General features: G+C 46.1%; 2 protein-coding genes and 1 long non-coding RNA gene across 3 annotated transcripts; 2 read left to right on the top strand and 1 right to left on the bottom strand.

Annotated features, from left to right (window-relative positions):
* The first annotated feature begins 6,269 nt into the window (after window positions 1-6,269).
* Window positions 6,270-9,684, top strand: LOC125514479 (probable protein phosphatase 2C 48). Its single transcript, XM_048679822.1, has 4 exons — window positions 6,270-7,047; window positions 8,205-8,622; window positions 8,709-8,932; window positions 9,017-9,684. Exons 1-4 carry the CDS (start codon window positions 6,751-6,753, stop codon window positions 9,197-9,199), a joined length of 1,122 nt encoding a protein of 373 aa, XP_048535779.1. The 5' UTR covers window positions 6,270-6,750; the 3' UTR covers window positions 9,200-9,684.
* On the bottom strand, window positions 9,418-14,524 carry LOC125514488. The gene is made up of 8 exons (XM_048679831.1): window positions 14,162-14,524; window positions 13,950-14,080; window positions 12,890-12,967; window positions 12,743-12,787; window positions 12,539-12,583; window positions 12,386-12,437; window positions 10,322-10,418; window positions 9,418-9,884 (listed from the first exon to the last, which is right to left on the bottom strand). Exons 1-8 carry the CDS (start codon window positions 14,466-14,468, stop codon window positions 9,719-9,721), a joined length of 921 nt encoding a protein of 306 aa, XP_048535788.1. The 5' UTR covers window positions 14,469-14,524; the 3' UTR covers window positions 9,418-9,718.
* LOC125514498 lies at window positions 9,859-10,346 on the top strand. The gene is made up of 2 exons (XR_007286477.1): window positions 9,859-9,989; window positions 10,096-10,346. It is a non-coding gene; the product is annotated as an uncharacterized LOC125514498 (long non-coding RNA).
* Window positions 14,525-24,572: the final 10,048 nt, after the last annotated feature.

Here is a 24,572-nt window from a genome sequence, read left to right as displayed (position 1 = left end):
AAACTCGAGCTTGTGCTTGTTGAAAGGACGTAAGTTGGGCCATACGGCGCACCCAAAAATACGAAGGAAGGTGTAGTCTGGTTTGGTTCCAAAGAGACGTTCAAGAGGGGTTTGGTTCTTAATAACACGACTAGGAACGCGATTGATAAGGTAGACAACTGTGAGGAATGCTTCGTCCCAAAACTTTAGTGGCATAAACACATGAGCCAAAAGCGAGAGACCAACTTCCACGATGTGCCTGTGTTTTCTTTCTGCAGCTCCATTCTGTTGATGGGCATGAGGGCACGAGACATGGTGAGTAATGCCAATGCGCTCAAAAAAAGGATTGAGCTTTTGGTATTCACCTCCCCAGTCTGTTTGCATAGCGAGAATTTTACGATTAAAAAGGCGTTCAACATGAGCTTGAAAGGAGTGGAATTTCTCAAACACATCAGATTTATTTTTGAGCAAATAGATCCAACTAAACTTGCTGAAATCATCAATAAAACTGACGTAGTACTTTTGTCTGCCTACAGAGACGGGTCCAGGACCCCAAACATCTGAATAAATGAGCTCTAAAGGAGCTTTGGACTCACTATTGGAACGGGAATAAGGTAGCTGATGGCTCTTGGCCATCTGACATGCATCGCAAACCAAGATGGTCTTGTTTATTTGACACACGAAGATGAAAATCTCGAAGAATTTTCTGAACTACCGGAAGGGAGGGATGCCCTAGACGCTTGTGCCACCGAGATGTGGATGGTGTGGTTGCTTCAAGGGCTTGGCGTTGAGGCACACCTTGCCGACCAGTAACAGGAAACAAACGCCATTTACTCTTGTTTTGAAGAATGGTTCTCCGGGTAGCCTGATCCTTGACAAAAAAAAGTTTGAGGGTGAAGCTCAATAAACACATCATTATCTTTCATAAGCTGATAAGCAGAAAGAAGACTCTGTTCGGCACTAGGGACATGAAGGATGTTGTTTAATTTCAAGGAGCCAGAGGGAGTGGACAAAACTGAATGGCCAATATGTGCAATATCCATACCTTGACCGCTAGCGGTGTGAATTTGTTCGTTGCCGGTGTAGCGATCACGGACGGCCATCTTTTATAACTCTCCGGTGAGGTGATCTGTAGCACCGGTGTGGAGATACCAGTTGGTATCCACGCCATAGGAGTGAGCTGCGTTGGCAGCGCGAGGTTGGCCGCCGCCGCCACCACCGCCGCCGTTGTTGCCGCGATCACCACCACCAACAGGGTTGCGGACGTTATTGTTGTAGCTCTTGTCATAGCGCTTTTTGCAGCGCCACACCCCATGGCCCTCCTCTTTGCAGATCTGACAGCGTTCACGGTCACCGCGGTCACCACCCTGGTTGCGCGGCGCACCGCCAGAGGAACCACCACCATAGTTGTCGTTGTAGCGTGGTGGTCCAGGGTTGTTGTTGTAGCCGCCACGTCCACCGTCGCCGCCACTACTGCCGCCACCACGGCTGTAGTTACCGCCACGGCCGCCGCCACGTGACGCAAGGTTGGCAGAGTGGTTCGGGGAGAACGCCGCCTGCTGGGCGGCGACGCGGCCTTCCGCCGCCAGGAGCAACGAGAAGAGCTCAGTGAGCCCGATCTGTTGATCAGTGGCGGCTCGCGTGGAGATGGCCGAGACGAAGCCATTGTAGTACGGTTCATGCACCAGGCCCTGAAGAATTTGATCGACTAGATCATCTTCTCCAAGAGGCTTCCCGGCTGCTGCGAGTTCGTCAGCAATGCCCTTCATCTTGGTGAAGTAGGCTGCTGCCGACATGTCCCCCTTGCGCGTATTACCTAGGGCAGACCGAAGCTGGAGAGTGAGTGCCCTAGATTGCGATGAAAAGCTTTGCACCAAAGCTTGCCAGATGCCAGCAGAAGTAGTATGGTTCGAGACTTGCATGAGGACATCATGAAAAAGAGATGCAATCAAGAACGTAAGCACCTGTTGGTCCTGTGTCTCCCAGATGGCGTGCTCGGGGTTCGACGTGGTGACGGTTTCCTTCTTCCCGTCGGCGATGTCCCTCTCCGTGAGAAGAACGGCGTCTGGCTCCTTGCGAGATCCATCAAGGTAGCCCATCATGCCTGCAGCTTTGATGTGCGGCAGGACTTGCGCCTTCCATACAAGGAAGTTTTCCCTGGTCAGTTTCTCGATGATGGTGTGACCAAGAGATGCGAGGGAGTGGGAGGCCATGGCGACGGAGGAGGACGAGGATGACATGACCTAGATGCATGGGAAGAGTTTGGCTCTGTATACCATGTGAGAATTGAGGCTAAAGCGTATGCAATTAAGCAGGGACGCGTACGTGTTATATAGAGACAAAGATTACAAAGAGGTTAGGTGGTTAGGGCGTGGATTGATCTACAAGAAACTAGGCTATGCAATCTCAACGGCTCCATCAATCCTTATCCCTCGGTTACACATAACACGCACGTACGCACGTCTACATATGATTTATACATCACCGTAGAATACAATGCTTAACAGTGGGAACTGTGGATTCCATGCGCATAAACATTGCATCAACCACAGAAGACCGTTGGGGGCGGGTAATTATTACTTATCTCTATCATAGCATGCCACTGCAACATGATTCCGTTCCATTTTCCTTAATTAAGACGTAAGCAACAGGGTTAGCCGAGCATGGAATAGAGTAGGCTAAGAAAGAAAAAGACTAGTGCAATGCCACTTTTGGCTTACTCTATTGTTGAAACTTAAAACCCACTCGTCTGAAGGAAATAAAATCTCAGCATCCTTCATTCCACATAAATTCTAAAATTCCCTCATCCTATATTCTTGTGGTGCATATCGTCGTAATTTTTTTGTATTCGATACTTGGACTCACTCAGGTCTAGAGGTCTTCTTTTATCTCTTGGGAGTTTTACGGACTATACTCGAATTTACCTTTTCGTAACCCCTAGTTCAAAATTGCACGCCCTTATCCATATACTGATAATAATCTGTGAAAAGTCACCACCAAGTATGAGTACTTCCTCTGGGGTTGGAACAACATGATACATATGGAGAAAATAGTGCAGAGGTCGACATTGAGATGTACTATCGGAGGATAGACCGTGAAAATAAATCAAAAATGAAGCACTAAGATCTTTTTTCTCCCATGCCATGAAAAGATGAAAAGAAAAGTGCTTGTGATGGATAAATCCGATCATGGCCTCATGCATGCATGTCAGCGTGTGTGCTCATAGTCCAGACGTCGACTTTTCAATAGTAGGAGTACATACGTACTCGTACTCCCTCTTTGATACGGAGGGAGTATTAGCTTGAATCGAAAGCTAAATAAATATCCATGTGATGGCTCAGAGAGCTTCACAGGATTAAACGAACTTGAGATTAAATAATTTGGCTGCAAGATGTGAACTGATGTCAACAGCAAGCTTGATTTGGAATGGGACGGCGAGCGTGTTAACTTGTTATAATCGAAATGTCTCTCTCCGTCGGCATATCCATGAGCTGGTGGGCCGGGGAAAACTATTAGAGAAACATATCCTCTCAATCACTACAAACAATCTATCTAAGAAAAGGTGTCGACAGCTCACAGAGTGCTTAAAAATACTTGCGTTGCGACCTCTTCTCGTAGGTTCATAGTACATAACCCCTTTGTTTCTTACCTGATTAAAGGATTACTCAGCATATATAAAGTAATTATTCTGGGTTTAATTGCAGGGCTATTTGGCTTTTTTTTTCAAAAACAAAAGGGAGCTAGCATGTAATTCCTCCGGTTTTTTTGGTCCGCATATAAAAAATTTCTAAAGTCAAACTTCATAAAGTTTGACCAACTACATAAGAAAAAATATAAAAATCCACAATATAAAATCAATATATTTAGATGCATCATGAAATTTATTTTCATACTATAACTTTTGTATTGTAAATGCTGCCATTTTTAAAGATAAGTTTCGTCAAACTTTATGTAGTTTGATTTCAAACAAATTTTATACGCAGAGCAAAAAGAAACAGAGAAAATATCTATAGCTCGCTTCACTTGTTAAAACCACTAGATGTGTCAGAAATCATAGCTACTCCCTCCATCTCATAATATAAGATGTTTTTTTTGCGGGAGCATAATATAAGACGTTTTTGCAAGCTATTTTATATTGTGGGATGGAGGGAGTATGCATGTTCCGAGGAACGAGCCACTTGGGTAGGTTTCGATCAAATTTTCGAACAGCTAAGGCCTCCTTTGGTTTGTAGGAATGTCATAGGATTTCTATAGGATAGGATTTGCATAAGAAAATTTCCTTTGAGGCCCTTTAGTTTGTAGCAATGGATTCCTATTCCTATATAGAATAGGAATCAATCCTTCACATTTTGGAGGAAAAAAAACATTAGCTAAGACTCAATGAAAAAATCCCTATCCTATGCATCAAATGACATCTTTTTCTCTATAGAAATTGAGATGCATGTCATTTCACTTCCTATGATTTTCCTATTCCTATAACATTTCTATCCTATGAACCAAAAAAAGCCTAAATTTTTTGTCTAGCTCAGTAATAGGAGTCTACACTATTTGCCGACAGACTGTGGTGACGTCCTTCCGGAAGAAGGCACACCTGGAGCCCGATGTCATGGCAGGCGCACGACATTATCCTAACTATGCATGCACTGTGCTACTTTCAGCACCAAACTAAACTCATCCAACCAGCACATACATGCAGAAAAAGATCTAGCATGTGCATAAACAGTACCACATATAGTAAACCGGGGACAAATCACCGGTCGAATCAACGTCAAAGCGCGTGTGCGGTGTGATGAGAAAAAAGGAAATCGACTTACGTGGTGGCTCAAGTAACATCACACCTCATCATGTACGGCAATCTCGCTTGCCAAGCTACCAGCCCGAGAATCTATGCCACGCGCACGCCGACTGAGCCAAGTTTTGTTGCAAGGACATGTACAATGATTGATAAGATAGTTTTATCTTAAGTTTTGCATGTAAATTAGAGATGACAAAAAAACATGTCTACAATAGGTCATCTCTTAACCTTATCTATAATAATTAGTAGTTCTTAAAAATATGGTAAGACAAATTATGCTAAGAGATCATCTCTTATCTTTTCTTAAATAAGATAAGACGAGCCTTCTCTTATGATTTCTATCTTCTCCACCTCATCATTTATCCTATGTGGCACTCTTAAGATAGAACCATTGTACATACCCTAACTGGGATGTACAGTGTGGGGCTGTCGTACAGGTTTCACCACCACGAGAGGGCTGCTAATTTTTATTCACAGGGATTACTGAGTCAGATTTTTGTATAGGTTTTGGTCTTTGCATCATGTACGCTACAAGATGAACATAAACAAAATTATAGACAGTGAAGGTTTGGACGAGTACCGCTTGGGGAGCAAATAATACACACTTCATTACCTGGGTTTTTCTTGAGAGAAAAATGTTCATGTTTCTTTTCGTGCCAAATAGCAAACCGGGCCGGTGTTAGCAAGACCCATCGTACATACCTAATATAGCTGATCCTATGAACTTATTTCTGCAGCTACAATCATACACGGAAAAAGATACACCAAAACATGCAACGACCACATCTCATTGAATTATCAAATTCCCACATTAACTCGCGAGGCAATCATCTAGTGTATTTAAATAGTTGATCTCAACTATCTCTAATTCTCTCATTACGTTGTCTCCCACCTCTTCAACTACGCCACGCCAACATCCATTAGCACTATTTTTAGGCCTACGCAAACCACATTCATGTACTCCCGCCGTCGCAAATACAAAGTGCATGGAGAAAGTCCACCTCAACATGCAAATAAGCATGCTAATTTCCACTCTATTGTGCTACTTATATTTAATTAATATTTTGCAACTACAAACTAATGAAACTCAGTAAATCGTATGTATTTTCAGTTTTAACTATCACATTATTACTCAAAATATTCATGTTCGATATAATTGAACCTCATAAAAATATATCACAGCATATTTTGGCAACAACGTGTGAGGTGGTATCATCTGTTTCCTCTGTAAAGAAATATAAAAGCATTTAGATTATTATAATAATGATATAAACGCTCTTATATTTCTTTAGTGCTGAAATAAACAAACCTATCCATTGTATCGACCTCGTGCACGCGGCTGACGATCATGCCCCTGCCTCGTCGCACATTTCAGAACGGAACGGGGACAAAACGCAACTTCAAAATGTTATATTTTCGATTCGAAGACCTAAAAGTTGTTGACGGAATGGAATACGCCGGGTCAGTCTCCGAGGAAATATACCCCGTCCCGTCGTCCCATCTCCTTTCCTTGTTCCATGGGCAAAGAAGGCATCTTCGTGTTGCTGTGCAAGCGGACGGCCCCGCGCTGCTGCCTCGGCCTCGGTCTGCATGCTATCTGTAGCTTCTACTGCACTCCCGGGCTCTTCATCCCACCTCTTCGATCTTCCCTCCCCAGCTCTCCTGTCCTTTAAAAAGCTCCCTCCCTCCCCAGCTTTCACTTCACACCACAGCTCGACTCACGCCTCTTCCTTGGCGCCAGTCCAATCCTTGCTTGCTTCCCCACTTTCTTCCTTGGCCAAGTTAACCAGATCGATCGACTGATCCTATCCATAGCTCCAGTCCAAGCTCGTTTCTTCAATCCAAAGTCAATCGCCCTCATCCAAGAAAGATCCAGGAGAAACGATCAGGGCATCTCCCAAGCTAAAGAAACCGTGCGTGTGTACTCCCTGTCCATAACTCCATATCCATCGCCATGGCCGGAGACGGAGAGTGCTATGTCCCTGCCCGTGCACACCACCGGCGTCGTCGGTCGCGCAGAAACTAAGAGAGGAGGGGGAGAAGAAACTCTTTCGGGTTGTTTCTTTGGGGTAGCGAGAATGCGGCAGCTGTCGTCGCTGCTGCAGGGGCTGGCCCGATCCATGGCTCTGGGAAAGGAGAGGAAGGAGGAGGAGCAGGGGACGGTGCTGCGGACGTCGGGGACGCTGCGGGGCGAGGGCTCCGGGACCTTGGCCGCCGTGTGGTCTCGCCGCGGCGAGAAGGGCACCAACCAGGACTGCTCCGTTGTCTGGGAGGTGAGTTCCATCTTCCATCCATCGCCTGCTTTGCTCTGTGTTTCATAATCCGCTCGCTGCATGTTGATGCTCTGTTCCACGTCTCGTCGCAATCATTGGTGACTTTATAATAGTAGTAGCGAATTAGCGACGAGACAACTCAATATTCTCACTGACTTGGAGATTCTCATAAGGAACTTAGTTATGAAGAAGAAGAAGATGCTGTGCCATGGTTCGTTGGCTTTGTCCCCTCATTGCTGTAACCTGTTGAAGAAGAAGTCTAGAATAGTTTCTGACCACTGAATAAATCAAACAGCTTCATGTACCTGTCTCAGTCTGCCTGAGATATGGGCTTCAGCTCTCTCCCCCTTCGTTTGCCTAATCAATTTTCTGATTTTTCTTTATCTTTGTGAGGTGGTTTAGTTCGTTTTGCACTCTTCAGTACAGTTCTGTTGTTGCTGCGACAAGTCTACAATACATCCTAGACTCAGTATGTCGTTGTGCCAAAAAATATTGCGTTGAATTATATTGGTTATCCACAAGAGAAATTTATAGACAGAAATAAAGATATGTTTCTTAGTAGAAAAATGGACCAAAACTGATTCAGTAAACGAGACTATAATAACAATCTATCGGAGCAAAGTGCCCAACCGAGCAATGAGGTAGTCTCTTTACTAAATTACTGATGTTGGCCCTTAGTTAAGCAGTTTTTTTCACTGATGTAGTGCTACGTGGCTTATCTAGACATAGGTTTTGTAGCATGTTGTTCACGAGGTCCTTGGATATGGCGCTTGCTTTTGGCCTCTAGGCGTTTCTCTTTTACTATACTAGTACTACTAACTGTATCTCCATGCCAAAAAGGCATAATACGTGTCTCGGTTCGTTGGAGAGAAAAAGGTGTTAGGTTTCTTGGTTTCTGAATCTAATGTGTAGCTTGGGTCGTTATCCAAGAGGTTATGACTGCGATGGCAGAAAACGGTGCACTACCAAAGACAGGTTGCATGAGAAACAAAAAATCTCAACTTCTCAAGCCGTACATCTCTAATTCCTAGTTCAATCTCGAAAAAATATCTTTAATTCCTAGTATTTTCATGCATATTTCAAGTTCAAAATAGCCAAACCGAAATGGACACCAAGCTAAAAGTAAACTTGTTCTGTGGTTTTCTCCTTCTCTTCAGGGGTTCGGATGCCAGGAGGACACCATCTTCTGCGGCATCTTCGACGGCCACGGCCAGTGGGGACACTACGTCTCCAAGGCCGTCCGGGACTCGCTGCCGCCGTCGCTGTTGCGCCGCTGGCAGGAGGCCGTTACGCTGGCGTCACTCATCAACGGCGAGAAGAAGCTCTGCGACTCCCAGTTCGACCTCTGGAAGCAGTCCTACCTGGCGGCCGCCGCTGCCGTCGACGAAGAGCTCCGACGCAGCCGCCGCCTCGATGCGGTCAACAGTGGCTCCACTGCTCTGTCCATCATCAAGAAGGGTGACACGATGGTGATCGCGAACGTCGGCGACTCACGAGCCGTCCTGGGGACCACGTCGGACGACGGCAGCATCGCCGCCGTCCAGCTCACCGTCGACTTCAAACCCAACCTGCCTCGTAAGTACGCTGCGACAGACGCGCCGCTGCACGTTCAGCATTCTTGGGACGGCCATTACTCACCCACGGTGAAAACTGAATTGCAGAGGAGAAGGCGCGCATCGTGCAGTGCAAGGGTCGCGTGTACTGCGACGAGGACGAGCCCGGCGTGCACCGGGTGTGGCTGCCCGACAGGGAGGCGCCGGGGCTGGCCATGTCGCGCGCGTTTGGCGACTACTGCGTCAAGGACTACGGCGTCATCTCGGCGCCGGAGGTGACGCAGAGGAGGATCACCGCCCGGGACCAGTTCGTCATCCTGGCCACCGATGGGGTAAGCAGCCAACCACCTTTTTATGCCTTGGCTGTTGGCACAATCCTATTGCATCGTCTGATGGTCGTCGAAAAATGGCGGCAGGTTTGGGACGTGGTCTCCAACGAAGAGGCGGTGCAGATCGTGGCGGCCACGCCCGAGAGGGAGAAGGCGGCGAAGCGCCTGGTCCAGTGGGCCGTCCGTGCCTGGAGGCGCAAGCGGCGGGGCTACGCCGTCGACGACTGCTCGGCGATCTGCCTCTTCTTCCACCACTCGCCGCCATCGTAGACGGACGGCTTCGTCCCTGCATTGCCGTGAAGACCAAGCAAGAGAAAACGCCCGTCCTTTTCTTGGTAGAGTGAGTGCAGACGTCGCGGTCAGAGACCAAAATGGAAGATCACAGCAAATCACAACGTGCGGCAGTCGGGACGGTGGGCGAACTGCTGCCGGTCGATGACCGGAAAATCTCCCCCAAAATGCACGAGAATCAACAGCAGCCAACGGCAAGGGGGCAAATGCATTTTTGTCCTCATTTTTGGTGTATGCCTCCGTCTCTGTTATGACGGGAAATCGTCACAATCATTGCCTTGTTATCTGTGTACATCAATCACAACAGGGTCATACATCACCGCCTTTGGCGCCGATAATTTGCGCCCAAAACAATCTCAATCTTAGATATTCTGCACTGAAGCATCATGCATTATTTGGTGCATCCCTGTTCATATCGACTGCCGATTCGGTAGGAAGCAGTCACACAAGTGAGAATTTCAATCTGTGGTGGCTGTGGCCGTGAAAGTCATCGTCGAGTTAGCCGCCGTAGCGACTTCTTAGCGTCTCCGGTGGCTCCTCTTCCATGATGCCAGCTCCGGTCGTGGCCAAGTATTCCCTTATTGTGGTTCTCCGGTCACCCAGATAGGTGTGGTCCAGGAAATTGCTATATGCTGGTTCTCCCAGATTCTTGGCAGCAAGAACACTGCAAGGCAATCAAAACCCGTGTGAGGTGGTCGCAATATCAGAAGGATCGGACTTTATCTACACCCCCCTTGATGATAGAGACAGTTCGATAGAAAATGCGTTGGTACAAGAACTAGAATGTTCAGAGCAATGACTTATTTAGTTATTTTTGCTTCATGATGCATCTTGCTTTCAGATGTCACAAAGCAATGATATCATCTTGCTTGCAGAATGCCCCTTGCTTTGAGATGTCACTGATGAGATGTACCAGGAGAACAAATATATCATATAATAATAGGTGTCTCGGTGGAGTTCAAAGGTGTACAGTGATTTTAATATGCAGAAGATGCCTTTGCTGATGCTTATAACGGGTTTATTGAAGAACAGGATAATTAAAAAAAAGAAGCAACTAAGTGGATAGTAAGCATAAGATGCCTGAAGAGTAAACATACTTACCAGTGCCTGAGATATAGACGACAGGGTAAGATATCATCCCTCCATATTTTATCAATGTTGTACCGTCCATAGTGCTGATTATATATCTCTTTGCTTCCTGCAGAAAGAATTGGTCAACGTTTCAGTGTGTTACATGGAATTAGGAATGAGATTACAATTTTGGGCTGTCTTGTGCAATTATCCAAAAGTAAATAGCTTTGTACCTGCATAAGGCATCACTTTGCCATAAAAGGGTAAAAGAAATACTACCATGCTTAAAGCTTTGCTCATCGTCATAAAGTTTCACTATTTGAACAAACTTGTCTGTGTTAATTCTACTCTGATGCTTTTGTCATCCTATGATTCCTTAAAATCCTGATTTCTTTTCAGTGGAACTTGATCCTGCGATTCAAAGTATATGTGTGACCCAGTTTTAAAATAACTTTATATTATACATGAGCAAACTATTACTATCCTAGTAACCAATTGTTGATATCTCGTTGTATTTTTATTCAGGTATCACCCTGGCGATTTATGTAATTTTACCCTAGCTGGTCAATAGTAAACAATTGCGATAACAGAGGCAGATAAATATGCTAAAAGACCTCAAAGAATAACATAGTTAAAAGTCATATCTTGTTATAAATTAACACAAACATGCAACAATTCTTCTCAGAAATTGTTATCAAATATTATTAAATACTCCCTCTGTTCCTAAAGTATAAGAAGTTTTGGCAGTTCAAAGAGGAAAACAGGATGCTGGACACAAAAACGTAAAAGAGAAGTCTAGATCATCACTCCAATGTATCAGATGAATATAAAAAGGGATGCCAGGTCACCAAGAAAATAGTCTTTCTAGTTTCTACCAAATAATGGAAAAAGAAATATTACATCTGTCTCAAAATGTAAGACGTTTTTTGACATTACATTTTGAGACAGAGGGAGTATATCCTACCAAGCTCTGCAGCTAAGGGCCTGCTTGGATATCGTTTCCTTTCTAAATCCCCCGTAAAACATTGCCGGGTAAGAAAAAGTCAGGTGGGTTCGCTTGGTTCATCGGATTGGGCCTGTAATATTTACACCTGTATCCCCTATCATGCTCTTATTCAGTCGGTTTATGATACAGGCCTCGACTCGTCGTTTTTTTTCCGGCTGGAAAACACCTGTGGCCCAGTAATATACGCATGTAAACTAATACAGCTGTATAATATTTACACCGATGCCAAGCGGGACCTAAGTATGTCTGGAGCATGGTAGCCAAATGTGTAGGACCTGTAGATAGACCTGGTTGTTTCTGCCAGTATTTCTGGTGGATTCCTACTTTCTTGCCTAGTAGAAGTCAAAACTTACAAATTGTGGGCTTGGCGGCTCTTTGCTGGGTGATGTGGAAACTTCCACCAGAGTTTGTTTTGAATTTAAACTGGTCTGATAGCCTGCTGAATTTGAGTGCTGTGCATGCTCGTTTATGCATTACTGGGCAGGCCTATAATCTGATGAAGTTCGTGTGATGCTGGAGGAAGGAGCGAATGCACTGCAATGTGAGGCACTGACGGCCCATGATGATGGACATGGTGAAGGAAGAAGGCAAAATCTGCGCCTGGAAGATGATGGACATGAGGAAGCTGAAGAGGACGATGGAAATGGGAACATAGCTATGGAGGAAGACTAAAAGAAAAGGCTGAGGTTTCAGTGGATACGGATGATCTGCCTTTCTCCTGATGATCTGGCACCCCTGACAATCAAGTTGTGTGCTAGGGTAGTTGGCTTTCAATCTCTGTAATATACACCGTCGTTTTCTTAGCAGTTCTTGCTGCTGTTAGCTTAGATGCGGCAGCGGCCTGCGAATTCTGTCGTTAGGCCCTTTTATTTCAGTTTGGACACAAATTTGCAATGGGTGCTTTTGTTTTATTTTCATTTCATTATCTTTTGATAGTGGAACCCAATCCCTTTTTCAGATCGTAATGGGAAAAAATCCTACCATATCTTATCAATAGTCAAACAGACAAACCCATTACAAAGTCAGTAGCAAAGTCATTGAAATGAAATGCAGAACTGAAAGAAATTTGAGTGTCATATAGATTCAACCTTTGCATCTCACTTGGAAATACTCTTCATCGCTATAGCGTGCACAGACAACCTGAACCAATAAATTCCATCAAGATGAATAATAACTGCATTGCAGGAAAGATCAAACAAAAAACTAAGCTAGAAATTCAGTCCCAAAATACAGGCCCTTACAGCTGGATTTGGAAAAGGCGCTCCATCCAGTCCTTCAGGGGCCACCTGACAACACATATATACATAAACAAAAGAGTTAGCCTAAATTAAAAGCCAGGACTGGACACTGGACAATCTAAACTCCACCAAAAGCCAGGCTTGAGATGAAGAAACTGAAAACCTAACAAAATTGGTTAGCATGCAGTGAATTAACTGCTCACCCACCGCAAGAAATCTGAACTCGAGCTCCCTCTCGATGAATGCTGGCACCTGCGAATATCCCAATTCAGTACTTCACTAAAACCTAAAAAAACTTCACTGGATTGCACATGAACAAAAAGTTGCACACTATCATAAAGTGCAGCACAGTACCTCCTCCTCCTTGATTTCAAACACAGTGACAACTATCATTTCTCCCTCACAATGCTCCACGCTTAAGCTTGAGAACTCCTACAAGTCAATCCCAATACTTCAATGAAAATCAAAACTTTATGGAAACCCAAATAAAAATGCAAGTTCCTGGCAGAAGCACACTAAACTCTACATCCTCAAACATACAAATCTAAAATCAATAATTTCGATCTATCAATAAAACACCACACTTTCCTTTCTTCTATTACCATAGACAACGAAGACGAGTATCCATGCTTCAGAAAATCTGCTTAAGCAGTAACAAAAATCCTCTTCTGCTTGCAATAGAGTACTACAATAATTATCTTATACATTCGTAAACATATTTCCATGCCTCAGTTTTGTTCAGTGCGACATGGTTTCATCCTTTTGGACTCCACAAATGGATCAAAAGAAGCTTGCGTTCACATGGTCAAATGATCCCACGAATAACAAAGAGAAACATTAAGCAATAGAAAAAAAAATCACATGTTAGTCAATATAAAAGGCAAGCAATTATACATAAGACGAGTTTCATGCGTTGGTCAATATTAAAGATAAGCAATAAAATATCTTTTTCAGAATTTTGTAAAAAGAAAAGTGATACGGTCATCTCCAAAATTGCATCTAGCTCATATCAGTGGTGGTTATTTGATTGGACAGATGCCCTAACTGCACAATGAAAACTTCTCTTTTTTCCCTCTGTATCTTTCAACATAGCAAAAATCGACAGTCAAGCGCAACTATGGAAGAGGTGAAAAATCAAAACCATAGAGAAGCTCAATTCCCTATCACCCTCACTATTTGGTCATCCAGGAATTCCAAACATCACAACATTCAGGCAGAATTGCATATGACAGCTCCGAGCAATCCATCCATGTCCCTATGGAAAATTGGAAATACTACACACCTTGTAGAGTAATCAGACACTACTACGCCACAAACAGAAATGTGAAATGCAATCGGACGAACTATGCGTACACAAAGATGAAGCACAAGTACTGACAAGAGCATCATAAAGATAAGCATACAGTCTGCTTGCCTTAGTGGCCTCAATGGCGATGCCGCGCTCGAAGAAGATGGGGGCGGCGTGGGCGAAGACGCGCCGGAACCCGCGCAGCGCCGCCACACGGAACCCCTTCAGCTCCGGGAACGTGCTCCTCGCGCTCCGCTCTGGCGTCAGGGGCCTCGAAACTTAAGCCAGTGGTTTGGACTCGGAGTTTGTTACTGACGGGGAAGAGCCGTGGCACTCACCGGAGAGAAGGGAGCCGAAGCCGATGACGGAGATGCGGCCGTCGGGAGAGGCGATGCCGGCGAAGTCGGCGGCAGAGGCCAGCTCGCTGAAGGCGTCGCCGACGCTGCTGGTGGCCCGGGCGGCCGCGGTAAGAGGAGGCATGAGGCGGCGGCTGCGGCGGATGGACGGCAGAGAGGGTTCCGGCGATCGCCGGAGGTGGAGGAGGGGTCGTCGGTGGAGGGTGGGGCGGCCTGCCGCGTTGGATTTTGATCGGACAGCTGCGGATGGCCCGGGGCGGAGCGTTCCGGCGGAGGCGATGCCGCGCATTATTGGGGAAGGACAGGCAGTCGTGTGCTTCGCTTACAGTCACCACGGCAGCTTGTTGGTTTTCTAGGGAGATCGATCTCACATTAGGTGAGATCAATGAGATCAAATTTACGAGTACATGTTAAAACATTGTTAAAAAATTATAGAAACACTCAAAAAGTTTCAGTCATAATTCGACCTACATTAATAAAAACAAAAACAAAAAAGAAATTTGAACATGAACAGTGTCAAAGTACTATTCACTAAAGCTGCCACTATTCATATTCAAATTTGTCTTTTCTAGATCTCCATATGTACATCGAGTTTTGAGCTGATTTTTTAGAGCTGGAGACAGACCCCGCGTGGATATTGTCAAATAGTTTCAGAATTTTTTGATATGTCTAAATTTTTTTTAGGGTTGATTTCACGATCTCACCTGATGTGAATCTCACACAAGTCTCTTCTGGTTTTCCAACACCAACAATCAATCGTGTTGTTGACGAGTAAATTAAGCCATCCATACGTGTAACACATGTTCGTGATGTGAGGAATATATTTTTAAAAAACAGAAAAAATTAGCACATGACTATTGTTACAACTTTAAAATAGTCACTAGAGCATGTATTGTGGTTGATAAGAGTGACTTATTTTAATCCTATCACGTAATCAAGAGATGACAAAAAAAATTAACACACGATGGGTTATCTCTTAATATTATCTCTAGTAACTAGATATTCCTATAAACACGATGAAAGATTTGTTACTAAGATATTATCTCTTCATTAAAAGGTTTCTCTTTCCTCTATGTTACTCCCTTCGTATCGTAATATAAGATGCTTAACTTTTAAAAACGTCTTATATTATGGGATGGGAGAGTAGTATTTATCTTGCATGCCATTATTAAAATAACACTATTGCACATGCCCTTGGTAAAGAGGTGTTTAATCTGAACAATCATGTTTTAATCATGTATCCACACATTTTCTATCAATGAAATTAATGATGCTTGATCTCTCACTTCCTTTGATCAACTTTACTTCTAGGGACATTTGTGGGCTGTTTGGTTCCTAGACACACCTTGCCACACCTTACCACACCTCACCTTAGGCAAGTTTGACCAAATTAGGTGGATGTTTGGTTCTAGCCACACCTAAGGTGAGAATATTTTAATGAGCAGTGAACCCCACATATCATAAACACAAAAGGTGTGGCAAGATTTCCCTTAGATAAGCCGGAGTGAGGCTAATAATTTGAACAACTCAAGTAAAGCAAGTGTAGCAAAAATAATGTGGCAGTATAGGGCAAAGATAGTCACAATCCAAACAGCCCCTTACATTTTTCTTCCTAACTCGAACCCAATATTGATATTTGCTCCTAATTTTTCATTGTGTTAAAATGTGTCCTTCTTCCGCCTGCTGGTGCTTCTATAGGAATACTCTTCCGTGTCGTTTTCGTCTACGCAAAGGCATTTGGCCATTTTACGGAACGTTTCCTGAACAATTTTGCCCATGTCTCCATATGTCACTTACAAATGGGCCTCCTCATCCATGCGAAAAAAACTCTCTCTGATCATCTCTCGTTATTTGACTTACATGTGGGACCTAACTAGAAAACAAAAAAATGAAAAATTACAAAAGGGGAAACTCTCTCTACCGCAACCACTCTCTCAACTCCGGCAAAATTGATTTTGCGACCATGGCTCGCTGCAGCCGCTAGCTCCCCACGCATCCATGATTTCTCCCCTCCCCCCTCTCTCTCCACTCACCGCATGTGTGCTCAGTCGACGAACTCGCGCCGCGACTCATCCTACGGATAACCTAGGCCTCCTTGCCCTTATCCCCACAACAATCACACCACTAGGGAGTTCTTGATCAACCCGCACCACTCTCTAGTCCCCTCTCTACAATCTTCCTCCTTTGGGGCCGCCGTATCTAGAGCACGCTCTGTTAGGGAATGTAGCATGCAATTTCAAAAAAAATTCTACGGACACGCAAAATCTATCTAGGAGGTGCATAGCAACGAGAGGGGGAGAGTGTGTCCACGTACCCTCGTAGACCGAAAGCGGAAGCGTTAGGTTATCGCGGTTGATGTAGTCAAACGTCTTCGCGATCCAACCGATCAAGTATCGAACGTACGGCACCTCCAAGTTCGGAACACGTTTAGCTCGATGACGTCCCTCGAACTCTTGATCCAGCAAAGTGTCGAGGGAGAGTTTCGTCAACACGACGGCGTGGTGACGGTGATGGTGAAGTGATTCGTGCAGGGCTTCGCCTAAGCACTACGACAATATGACCGGAGGAGTAAACTATGGAGGAGGGCACCACACACGGCTAAGAACAATTGATGTGCTTTGGGGTGCCCCCTGCCCCCGTATATAAAGGAGGAGAGGGAGAAGGCCGACCATAGGGGGTGCGCCATGGGGGGAAACCGACTAGGACTCCTAGTCCAAGTCGCCCCCCTTCCTTCTTTCGTAGGGGAAAGGGGGGAAGGAGAGGAAGAGGGGGAAGGAAAGGGGGACCGCGCCCCTTCCCCTTGTCCAATTCGGACAGCCCATGGGGGGCGCGCGCCACCCCTTGTGGCTCCCCTCTCTCTCCCGTATGGCCCATGTAGGCCCATTACTTCCCCGGGTGGTTCCAGTAACCTCCCGGTACTTCGAAAAATACCTGAAACATTTCGGAGCCATTCCGGTGTCCGAATACTATCGTCCAATATATCAATCTTTACCTTCGACCATTTCGAGACTCCTCGTCATGTCCGTGATCTCATCCGGGACTCCGAACAATCTTCGGTCACCAAAACACATAACTCATAATACAAATTGTCATCGAACGTTAAGCGTGCGGACCCTACGGGTTCGAGAACTATGTAGACATGATCGAGACACATCTTCGGTCAATAACCAACAGCGGAACCTGGATGCTCATATTGGTTCCTACATATTCTACGAAGATCTTTATCGGCCAAATCGCAATGACAACATACGTTATTCCCTTTGCCATCGGTATGTTACTTACCCGAGATTCGATCGTCGGTATCTTCATACCTAGTTTTGTCGGATTTCGGGTTCCGGCAAAACCCTTGAGGTTCGAACACTGGGGTGCGCACGAAGATCTCTCCTCACCCTTGCACTCACCCTCACCGCGATCTCAGAGCTAAGCGCGTCGAACTCGCAGAACAAAGGGACACAAGATTTATACTGGTTCGGGCCACCGTTGTGGTGTAATACCCTACTCTAGTGTGGTGTGGTGGATTGCCTCGTAGGCTGAGGATGAACAAGTACAAGGGATGAACAGCCTCCTGAGGAGAGGTGCTCTTGTGCTCGGTGAGTTTGTGTGGATGAGGATGATCTAAATGGCCTCGGATCCGTTTTTGAATCTGGCCTCCTACTGTGGTGGCTAGCCCTATTTATAGAGGCCCTGGTCCTCTTCCCAAATGCTGGCGGGAAGGGATGCCACGACGACCAAATTTGAAGGGAGACAACTAGTACAAGTTATCCTGACTAAAGGTGGTCTTCGCCTGCCAAAGGCTCTAGTGGTGACGCCGTCTTGGGCTCCACGGTGACCTCCGTCCTGCCGTCCTGTTGGTCTTGGTCTCGTTCCACTGATATGGAAACCTTTGCCTAATGCCTCGGGACTCCTCGCATGTGCTTGCCTCTTTAGCATCAAAGAGGAAACGAGGACACTGTGCGCGATGGCGCCCGCCTGGCCCCGGTCGTCATGGCTTGTGTCACAGGAACCTCGCAAGGTGCCCCTTGCCTTGATCTCTCCGCCCCTCGCGAGCTAGCCTGGTGAGGCCGCCCCCTAGGAGGTCTTGCATCATTCACCTCGCGAGGCTCGGCCCCTCGCGAGGGTCTTGAGGGTTTTCTGGTGAAGATGAGCCGTACGGGGCCGCTGGCGGAGGCACGCCATGGGCCGCAGGTAGGCAAGTCTGGGGACCCCCGTTCCCAGGACGCCGACAGTAGTCCCCGGGCCCAAGGCGCGCTCGGACTTGGCTTCGAGGCGAAGCCAAGGGGCAAGTGCGGAGCGCCGCGGGCCCTAACAGCCTGCGGCCTCGGTTGACGCGTGGTGATTGATGGGACTGTAACGCCCCGGATGTAACTTGCCATATTTGTACTCCGACTCTTGCCATTTCAGGCCTTAAGTTATGAGATTCCTTCGTGGTTGAGTTTTGTCTTTGTTTTGCATTTTTTTCATGTCATGCATTTCATATCATGTCATCATGTGCATCGCATTTGCGTACGTGTTCGTCTCATGCATCTGAGCTTTTTCCCCGTTGTCCGTTTTGCATTCCGACACTCCTACGTGCACCGGCGTCCCCCTTTTGTCTCTTTTCGTGAGCGGGTGTTAAATATTCTCGGAATGGACCGAGATTTGCCAAGCGGCCTTGGTACACCACCGATAGACCGCCTGTCAAGTTTCGTGCCATTTGGAGTCCGTTTGATACTCCAACGGTTAACCGGGGAACCGTAAAGGCCTCGTGTATGTTGCAGCCCAACACCCCTCCAAAACGTCCCAACAACCCTTCCAAACCACTCCCATGTCCTCCGCCGTCGGATCACGATCGCGTGGTCGAAAACTACACCTGATTTGGACACTCCCACCTCCTTCTAGGTATAAATATGTCCTCCCCGTCCAAAAATTCGGGTCGAAACCCTAGTCTTCTCCTCCCTCTCGCCCGCGGACATGTCCACACGCCGCCGGACGAAACCAGCCGCCGCCCCGCTCCAGTGAGAGCACGCCACGTGGCACCACGCTTGCTCGGCCGCTGCGCGGCCTGCGAGCCCGCAGCCGGCCCCCGCGGGCCCAGCCGCCGTCACCCACGCGCCCAAGACCCGTGCCACCGTGGTCTGCCACTCCGGCCACCGCCTCCTCCCCGCGCCGCCCGAACGCGCCGGACTTCCTCACTGGTGGCCGCGCCCGGCAACCACGCCACCGCACCGCGTCGCCACCGCGCCCGAAGACCGTGGCGTCTCCGGCGAGCTCCGTCGCCGCGCCGCCCAGATCCGTCCTCCCCGTCTCTCTCCGACCCCATCGTCGTCTACTCCGGCTAGGACTCCAGCGAACTCCTTCTCCAGCGAACCTCGTAGACCGTGCCCCGGAACCCTAGATCTGAGCAGGTTGACCTCATTTTCATCTCTAAGTCTTTTCCTGTGATGATTTATGCCTCTGTTCATCATGCCATAACTTGATGTGTGCTGCTCCGTTTTGTGCGTGCAATATATCAAAATGTTCATCATGATGTGTTCTTCATTTCATTCCATTGTGACATGCTTGTTTGAGTCCATCTTGATGCCCAAATCGTTGATGCAAGAGTGCTATAAATTGTTAGGTGCTGATTCTTATCAGAGTATGAGGATTTGTCATTTTTGCTACATTTGTTGTGTGCTGCATATGAACATGAGCTCTACATGTGTTTTGATGTATGCCATGCCATCTTTACAGGGGTGCTTGCCATGTATTTTTGTGAGAAATGTGGTGACTAGCACAAGCATGCAAAGTAGCCTTCGTGATATTGCTGATTTCAGGGACTTAGGATTTTGCTAAGTCCTTGCTCTGTTGATATTTTTATGCCATGTAACCATGATGCTACAGTGAGATCCATGCTTTGTTTGAGTATCTTTAGTAAGGATGATTTGGACATATGGTTATGCCCTATCCATTCATGCCCCTGTTTGAAATTATGGAGTGCCCTAGCATGTCTCAATCTTGCTCTATTTTTGCTATAAAATGTTCCTGGCAGATTGTTTACATGTTAATCAATTTTGCCATGGTTGTTGTAGTTGATCCTTGCATGCTATGAACTTGTTCTTGCCATGGTTAGCTTCATGAACATGTCTTCTTGCTGTTGCTATGCTTGTTTTATCATGCAAGGCTTTGTGATGAGTGATTTGAGCTCGCAAAGATGCCTTCATAATTCTGTTGATGCCATGCTCTGTTTTCTGCTAAGTCTGAATCTGTTAATAAAACTTGCTATGTTTACATGGGTGCCATCATATCTTCTGTCCTTTTTGGCTTATGATCAGTAAGGGACTTTTGTTCTATGCTTTTAGTAGATTCATGCCATGCCTTTGTTTGCTATGATCTGTTCCTGTAGCTGGTTGTTTGCTTGCTCTAAACATGGCTTCCTGATGTTAATTCCTGGCATGTTAATATTTGCGCTAAGTCTGTGAAGCTGATATCTTTTGCATTTTGTCATGCTTGTTTGAACCTTCTCTTGTGTGATTTAGCCATAGCTCAGTGTTCATATTTTGTCAAGCATCTTAAGTAGATCACTGCCATGTGCTTTGTTGCTATGTTGGGGTGCCGTAGCTTAGTTTATCATTGCATTCTAGATGGCATCGTGCTGTTAAATCAAAGAATTGTGCCATTCTTGTTTTGCTTGCCATTTGCAAACCGTGCCTCCGATTCCGGTGATCTTTATATCGATTTCGACCGAAATCATCTCATATTTCCAGCGGCACCCTTGGTTTGCCAAGTTGATGCCTTGATCAATCTTTTCCTTCCGGAGCATGCATATGCATTGCATATCACATCTCGCATATCATGCCATGTTTTGCATCATGTTGCTTGCGCATTGCACCGTGATTGATTATTGGTCTTTTGCTTGTGTTCTTGCCTTGGGTAGAGCTGGGAGACGAGTACGTGATCGAGGAACCCATTGAGTACGCTTACGAGGATCAAGCTTTCGTCAACTCGGAGAACTTTGTAGGCAAGATGACCATACCCTAGAAATCACTTCTATCGTTGCTTGCTAGTTGTTCGCTCTATTGCTATGCCGCGATACCTACCACTTGCTATATCATGCCTCCCATATTGCCATGTCAAGCCTCTAACCCACCTTTTCCTAGCAAACCGTTGTTTGGCTATGTTACCGCTTTGCTCAGCCCCTCTTATAGTGTTGCTAGTTGCAGGTGGAGATGAAGTTTGTTCCATGTTGGAACATGGAGATTGTTGGGATATCGTTATTATATCTTGTTTACTTTAATGCATCGATATACCTGGTAAAGGGTGGAAGGCTCGGCCTTATGCCTGGTGTTTTTTTCCACTCTTGACGCCCTAGTTTCCGTCATACCGGTGTTATGTTCCTTGATTTTGCATTCCTTACGCGGTTGGGTGTTATGGGAACCCCTTGACAGTTCTCTTTGAATAAAACTCTTACAGCAAGGCCCAACCTTGGCTTTACCATTTGCCTACCTACTACCATATACCTTCCCTTGGGTTCTGCAGACTCAAGGGTCATCTTTATTTTAAGCCCCTCCCGGGCCAGTGCTCCTCTGAATGTTGGTCCGAGCTAGAGTCCTTTGCAGCACCACCTCGGGGAAACTCGAGGTTTGGTTTTTAGTTGTACGGAGCGCTCATCCGGTGTGCCCTGAGAACGAGATATGTGCGACTCCTATCAAGATTTGTCGGCACATCGGGCAGCTTTGCTGGTCTTGTTTTACCATTGTCGAAATGTCTTGTAACCGGGATTCCGAGTCTGATCGGGTCTTCCTGGAAGAAGGAATATCCTTCGTTGACCATGAGAGCTTGTGATGGGCTAAGTTGGGACACCCCTGCAGGGTTTTGAACTGTCGAAAGCCGTGCCCATGGTTATGGGCAGATGGGAATTTGTTAATGTCCAGTTGTAGAGAACTTGACACTTAACTTAATTAAAATGAATCAACCGCGTGTGTAGCCGTGATGGTCTCTTTTCGGCGGAGTCCGGGAAGAGAACACGGTCTCGTGTTATGCTTGAACGTAAGTAGCTTCAGGATCACTTCTTGATCGCTTATTAGCTTCTCGACCGTGATTTGCTTCTCTTCTCGCTCTCTTTTGCGTAAGGTAGCCACCATATATGCTAGTGCTTGCTGCAGCTCCACCTCACCACCCTTTCCTACCTTTAAGCTTAAATAGTTTTGATCGCAAGGGTGTGAGATTGCTGAGTCCCCGTGGCTCACATATACTTCCAAATAGATGCAGGTACCAATGATGCCAGTGCAGGGGACGCTACTGAACTCAAGTGGGAGTTCAATGAGGATTCGGGCCGTTACTATGTGTCGTTTCCGGATGATCAGTAGAGGAGCCCAGTTGGGGCGATCGGGGATCTAGCATTTGGGGTTGTCTTTCTTTATTTTGGTACCGTAGTCGGACCATGATTGTATTCTAGATGATGTATGCTATATTTATGTATTGTGTGAAGTGGCGATTGTAAGCCAACTCTTTATCCCTTTCTTATTCAGTACATGGGATGTGTAAAGATTACCCCTCTTGCGACATGCCTACCATGCGGTTATGCCTCTAAGTCGTGCCTTGACACGTGGGAGATATAGCCGCATCGTGGGTGTTACAAGTTGGTAATCAGAGCCTTTCCCGACTTAGGAGCCCCCTGCTTGATCCAATCGCTGACGCTGTTGAGTCTAGAAGAAAATGTTTTGAGTCTTAGGATTACATATATCGGAGAGTAGGATTCTTTTTACTCCCCTGTCCCTTCGTCGCTCTAGTGAGGCCTCCTGACGTAGAGTTTTGACTCTTCTCTCCTCAAATTTCACGAATTTTTTTAGGATCACGCGGGCATCTTGGAATCGTTTCGATGGTTTTGTGACGAGAACATTGTTCTTGGTGCCTCCTGACATTTAGGGGTTGTGGCAGTGTCCCGGGGAGTTGAGCTCCAAGGTGCTGTCGTCACAATTTCATCATTGCAGTTCTGGAATACCTGAGTTCGCCGACATCAAAAATCTCTTTTATGCAGTTGTTGGTGAGATAACCTCGACGCCACCCAGTACTGGGGCGGGAGTTCGGGAGTATTGCCATAACTCTTATAACGGATGCTTTTCGAAGGTTGAGGTAAATTATTTCCGAAGGTTTCTTGGTTATGTGTTGAAGGATGGATATAACTGGATGTAGGATTTGCTAGTTTTGGGTGAGATATTATGCTTCCCCTGTATCCCCAACACCTGATTGCATAACCAGAAAGTTTCGGAAGTTTCATAAGTGGGAATTCATGTAGCTCTAGTATTTTCCCCGCAAATACTTGGTTTGTGATTGGGTAATCATTACCAGTTATTTGTTCATATCCGTACCTTGTTGCTTTATTCATCTACCTTTATCTAAGTGGCTTCTCAACTTTATGGAAGTGTGATGGTTTACTTTGGAATTCATTCATTCATTCTTGTTCGAATGTTAAGGCTATATGTTGCAATTTCAATCAATTGATTCAGCTTGAATATATGTCTTTCAATATGCTAACGGATGTCAACCTCTTCAGGATGGCTCCTCCAACGCGTCAGAATCCGGAACCTCCGCCACCACCTCCACCTCCGGAGGCACGGCAAGCTGTCATGGCCGCCACCAACGCCAACACTCAGATGCTTTTGCAACTCTTGCAAGAGCGCAACCAAGGAAATCAAGGCCAAGGCAACAATCAATCTCAGTTTGCTACCCTCAATCAGTTCCTCGCAAACCAGCCGAAGTCCTTCAATAACTGTGTCGAGGCCACAGACTGGCTCGTGGATATCTGCAAACATTTTGAGTGTAGCAATGTCAGGCCTGAGGACTTTGTCAAGTTTGCTTCATTTCAACTCAAAGACCAAGCTGCTGAGTGGTATCAACAATACAAAGATTCCAGAGGAGGTCGTGTGATTACCTGGGATGATTTCCGCCGAGACTTCAAAGCTCACCACATTCCACAAAGTGTTGCTAAGAGTAAGCGCGAGGAGTTCCGCAATCTCAAGCAAGGCAGCATGTCTGTTTACCAATACAACATCCTGTTTCAGAGGCTCGCTCGCTTCGCTAAACAAGATGTCCCTGATGAGAAGAGCATGATTTACCAATTCAGAGGTGGCCTCAGAGAAGATCTGTAATTAGCTCTCGTGATTTTTGAGCCAACCAAGTATGATGAATTCTACAACATGGAACTAAAGCAAGAAGCTGCTCAGCTCAAGTGTGATGCATCTAAGAAGAGAGTCAGGGATGCAACTCCATCTTCTTCTTCATCTCAAGTGGCAGCTAAGCAACAAAAGTTTTGGTTGCCTCCTCCTCCTCCTCCGTTTCGCCAGTCTTATCAGTAGAAGAGTAAAGGTGGCAATGGATCTTCCCCCCCCCCCACCCCAGGCTATCAGAACAAAGCTCCGTCTCATGCTCCAAGGTC

The sequence above is a fragment of the Triticum urartu genome, chromosome 1, assembly GCF_003073215.2.
Source record: "Triticum urartu cultivar G1812 chromosome 1, Tu2.1, whole genome shotgun sequence".
NCBI classification, from domain to species: Eukaryota; Viridiplantae; Streptophyta; class Magnoliopsida; order Poales; family Poaceae; genus Triticum; species Triticum urartu.
The sequence above is the reverse complement of the archived record's forward strand: the minus strand, read 5'-3'. Positions and strand labels throughout refer to the sequence as shown.

What these genes read in the sequence shown, in the direction of transcription:
- LOC125514479 (XM_048679822.1), top strand. Translation starts at nt 6,751, where the DNA reads ATGTCCCTGCCCGTGCACACCACCGGCGTCGTCGGTCGCGCAGAAACT. An exon ending in CTTCAAACCCAACCTGCCTC is followed by an intron (nt 8,623 to 8,708) that starts GTAAGTACGCTG and finishes ACTGAATTGCAG; the next exon opens with AGGAGAAGGCGCGCATCGTG. An exon ending in TCATCCTGGCCACCGATGGG is followed by an intron (nt 8,933 to 9,016) that starts GTAAGCAGCCAA and finishes AAATGGCGGCAG; the next exon opens with GTTTGGGACGTGGTCTCCAA.
- LOC125514488 (XM_048679831.1), bottom strand. Translation starts at nt 14,468, where the DNA reads ATGCGCGGCATCGCCTCCGCCGGAACGCTCCGCCCCGGGCCATCCGCA. An exon ending in TCGCCATTGAGGCCACTAAG is followed by an intron (nt 12,968 to 13,949) that starts GCAAGCAGACTG and finishes ATTGACTTGTAG; the next exon opens with GAGTTCTCAAGCTTAAGCGT. An exon ending in TTTCCAAGTGAGATGCAAAG is followed by an intron (nt 10,419 to 12,385) that starts GTTGAATCTATA and finishes TTCTTTCTGCAG; the next exon opens with GAAGCAAAGAGATATATAAT.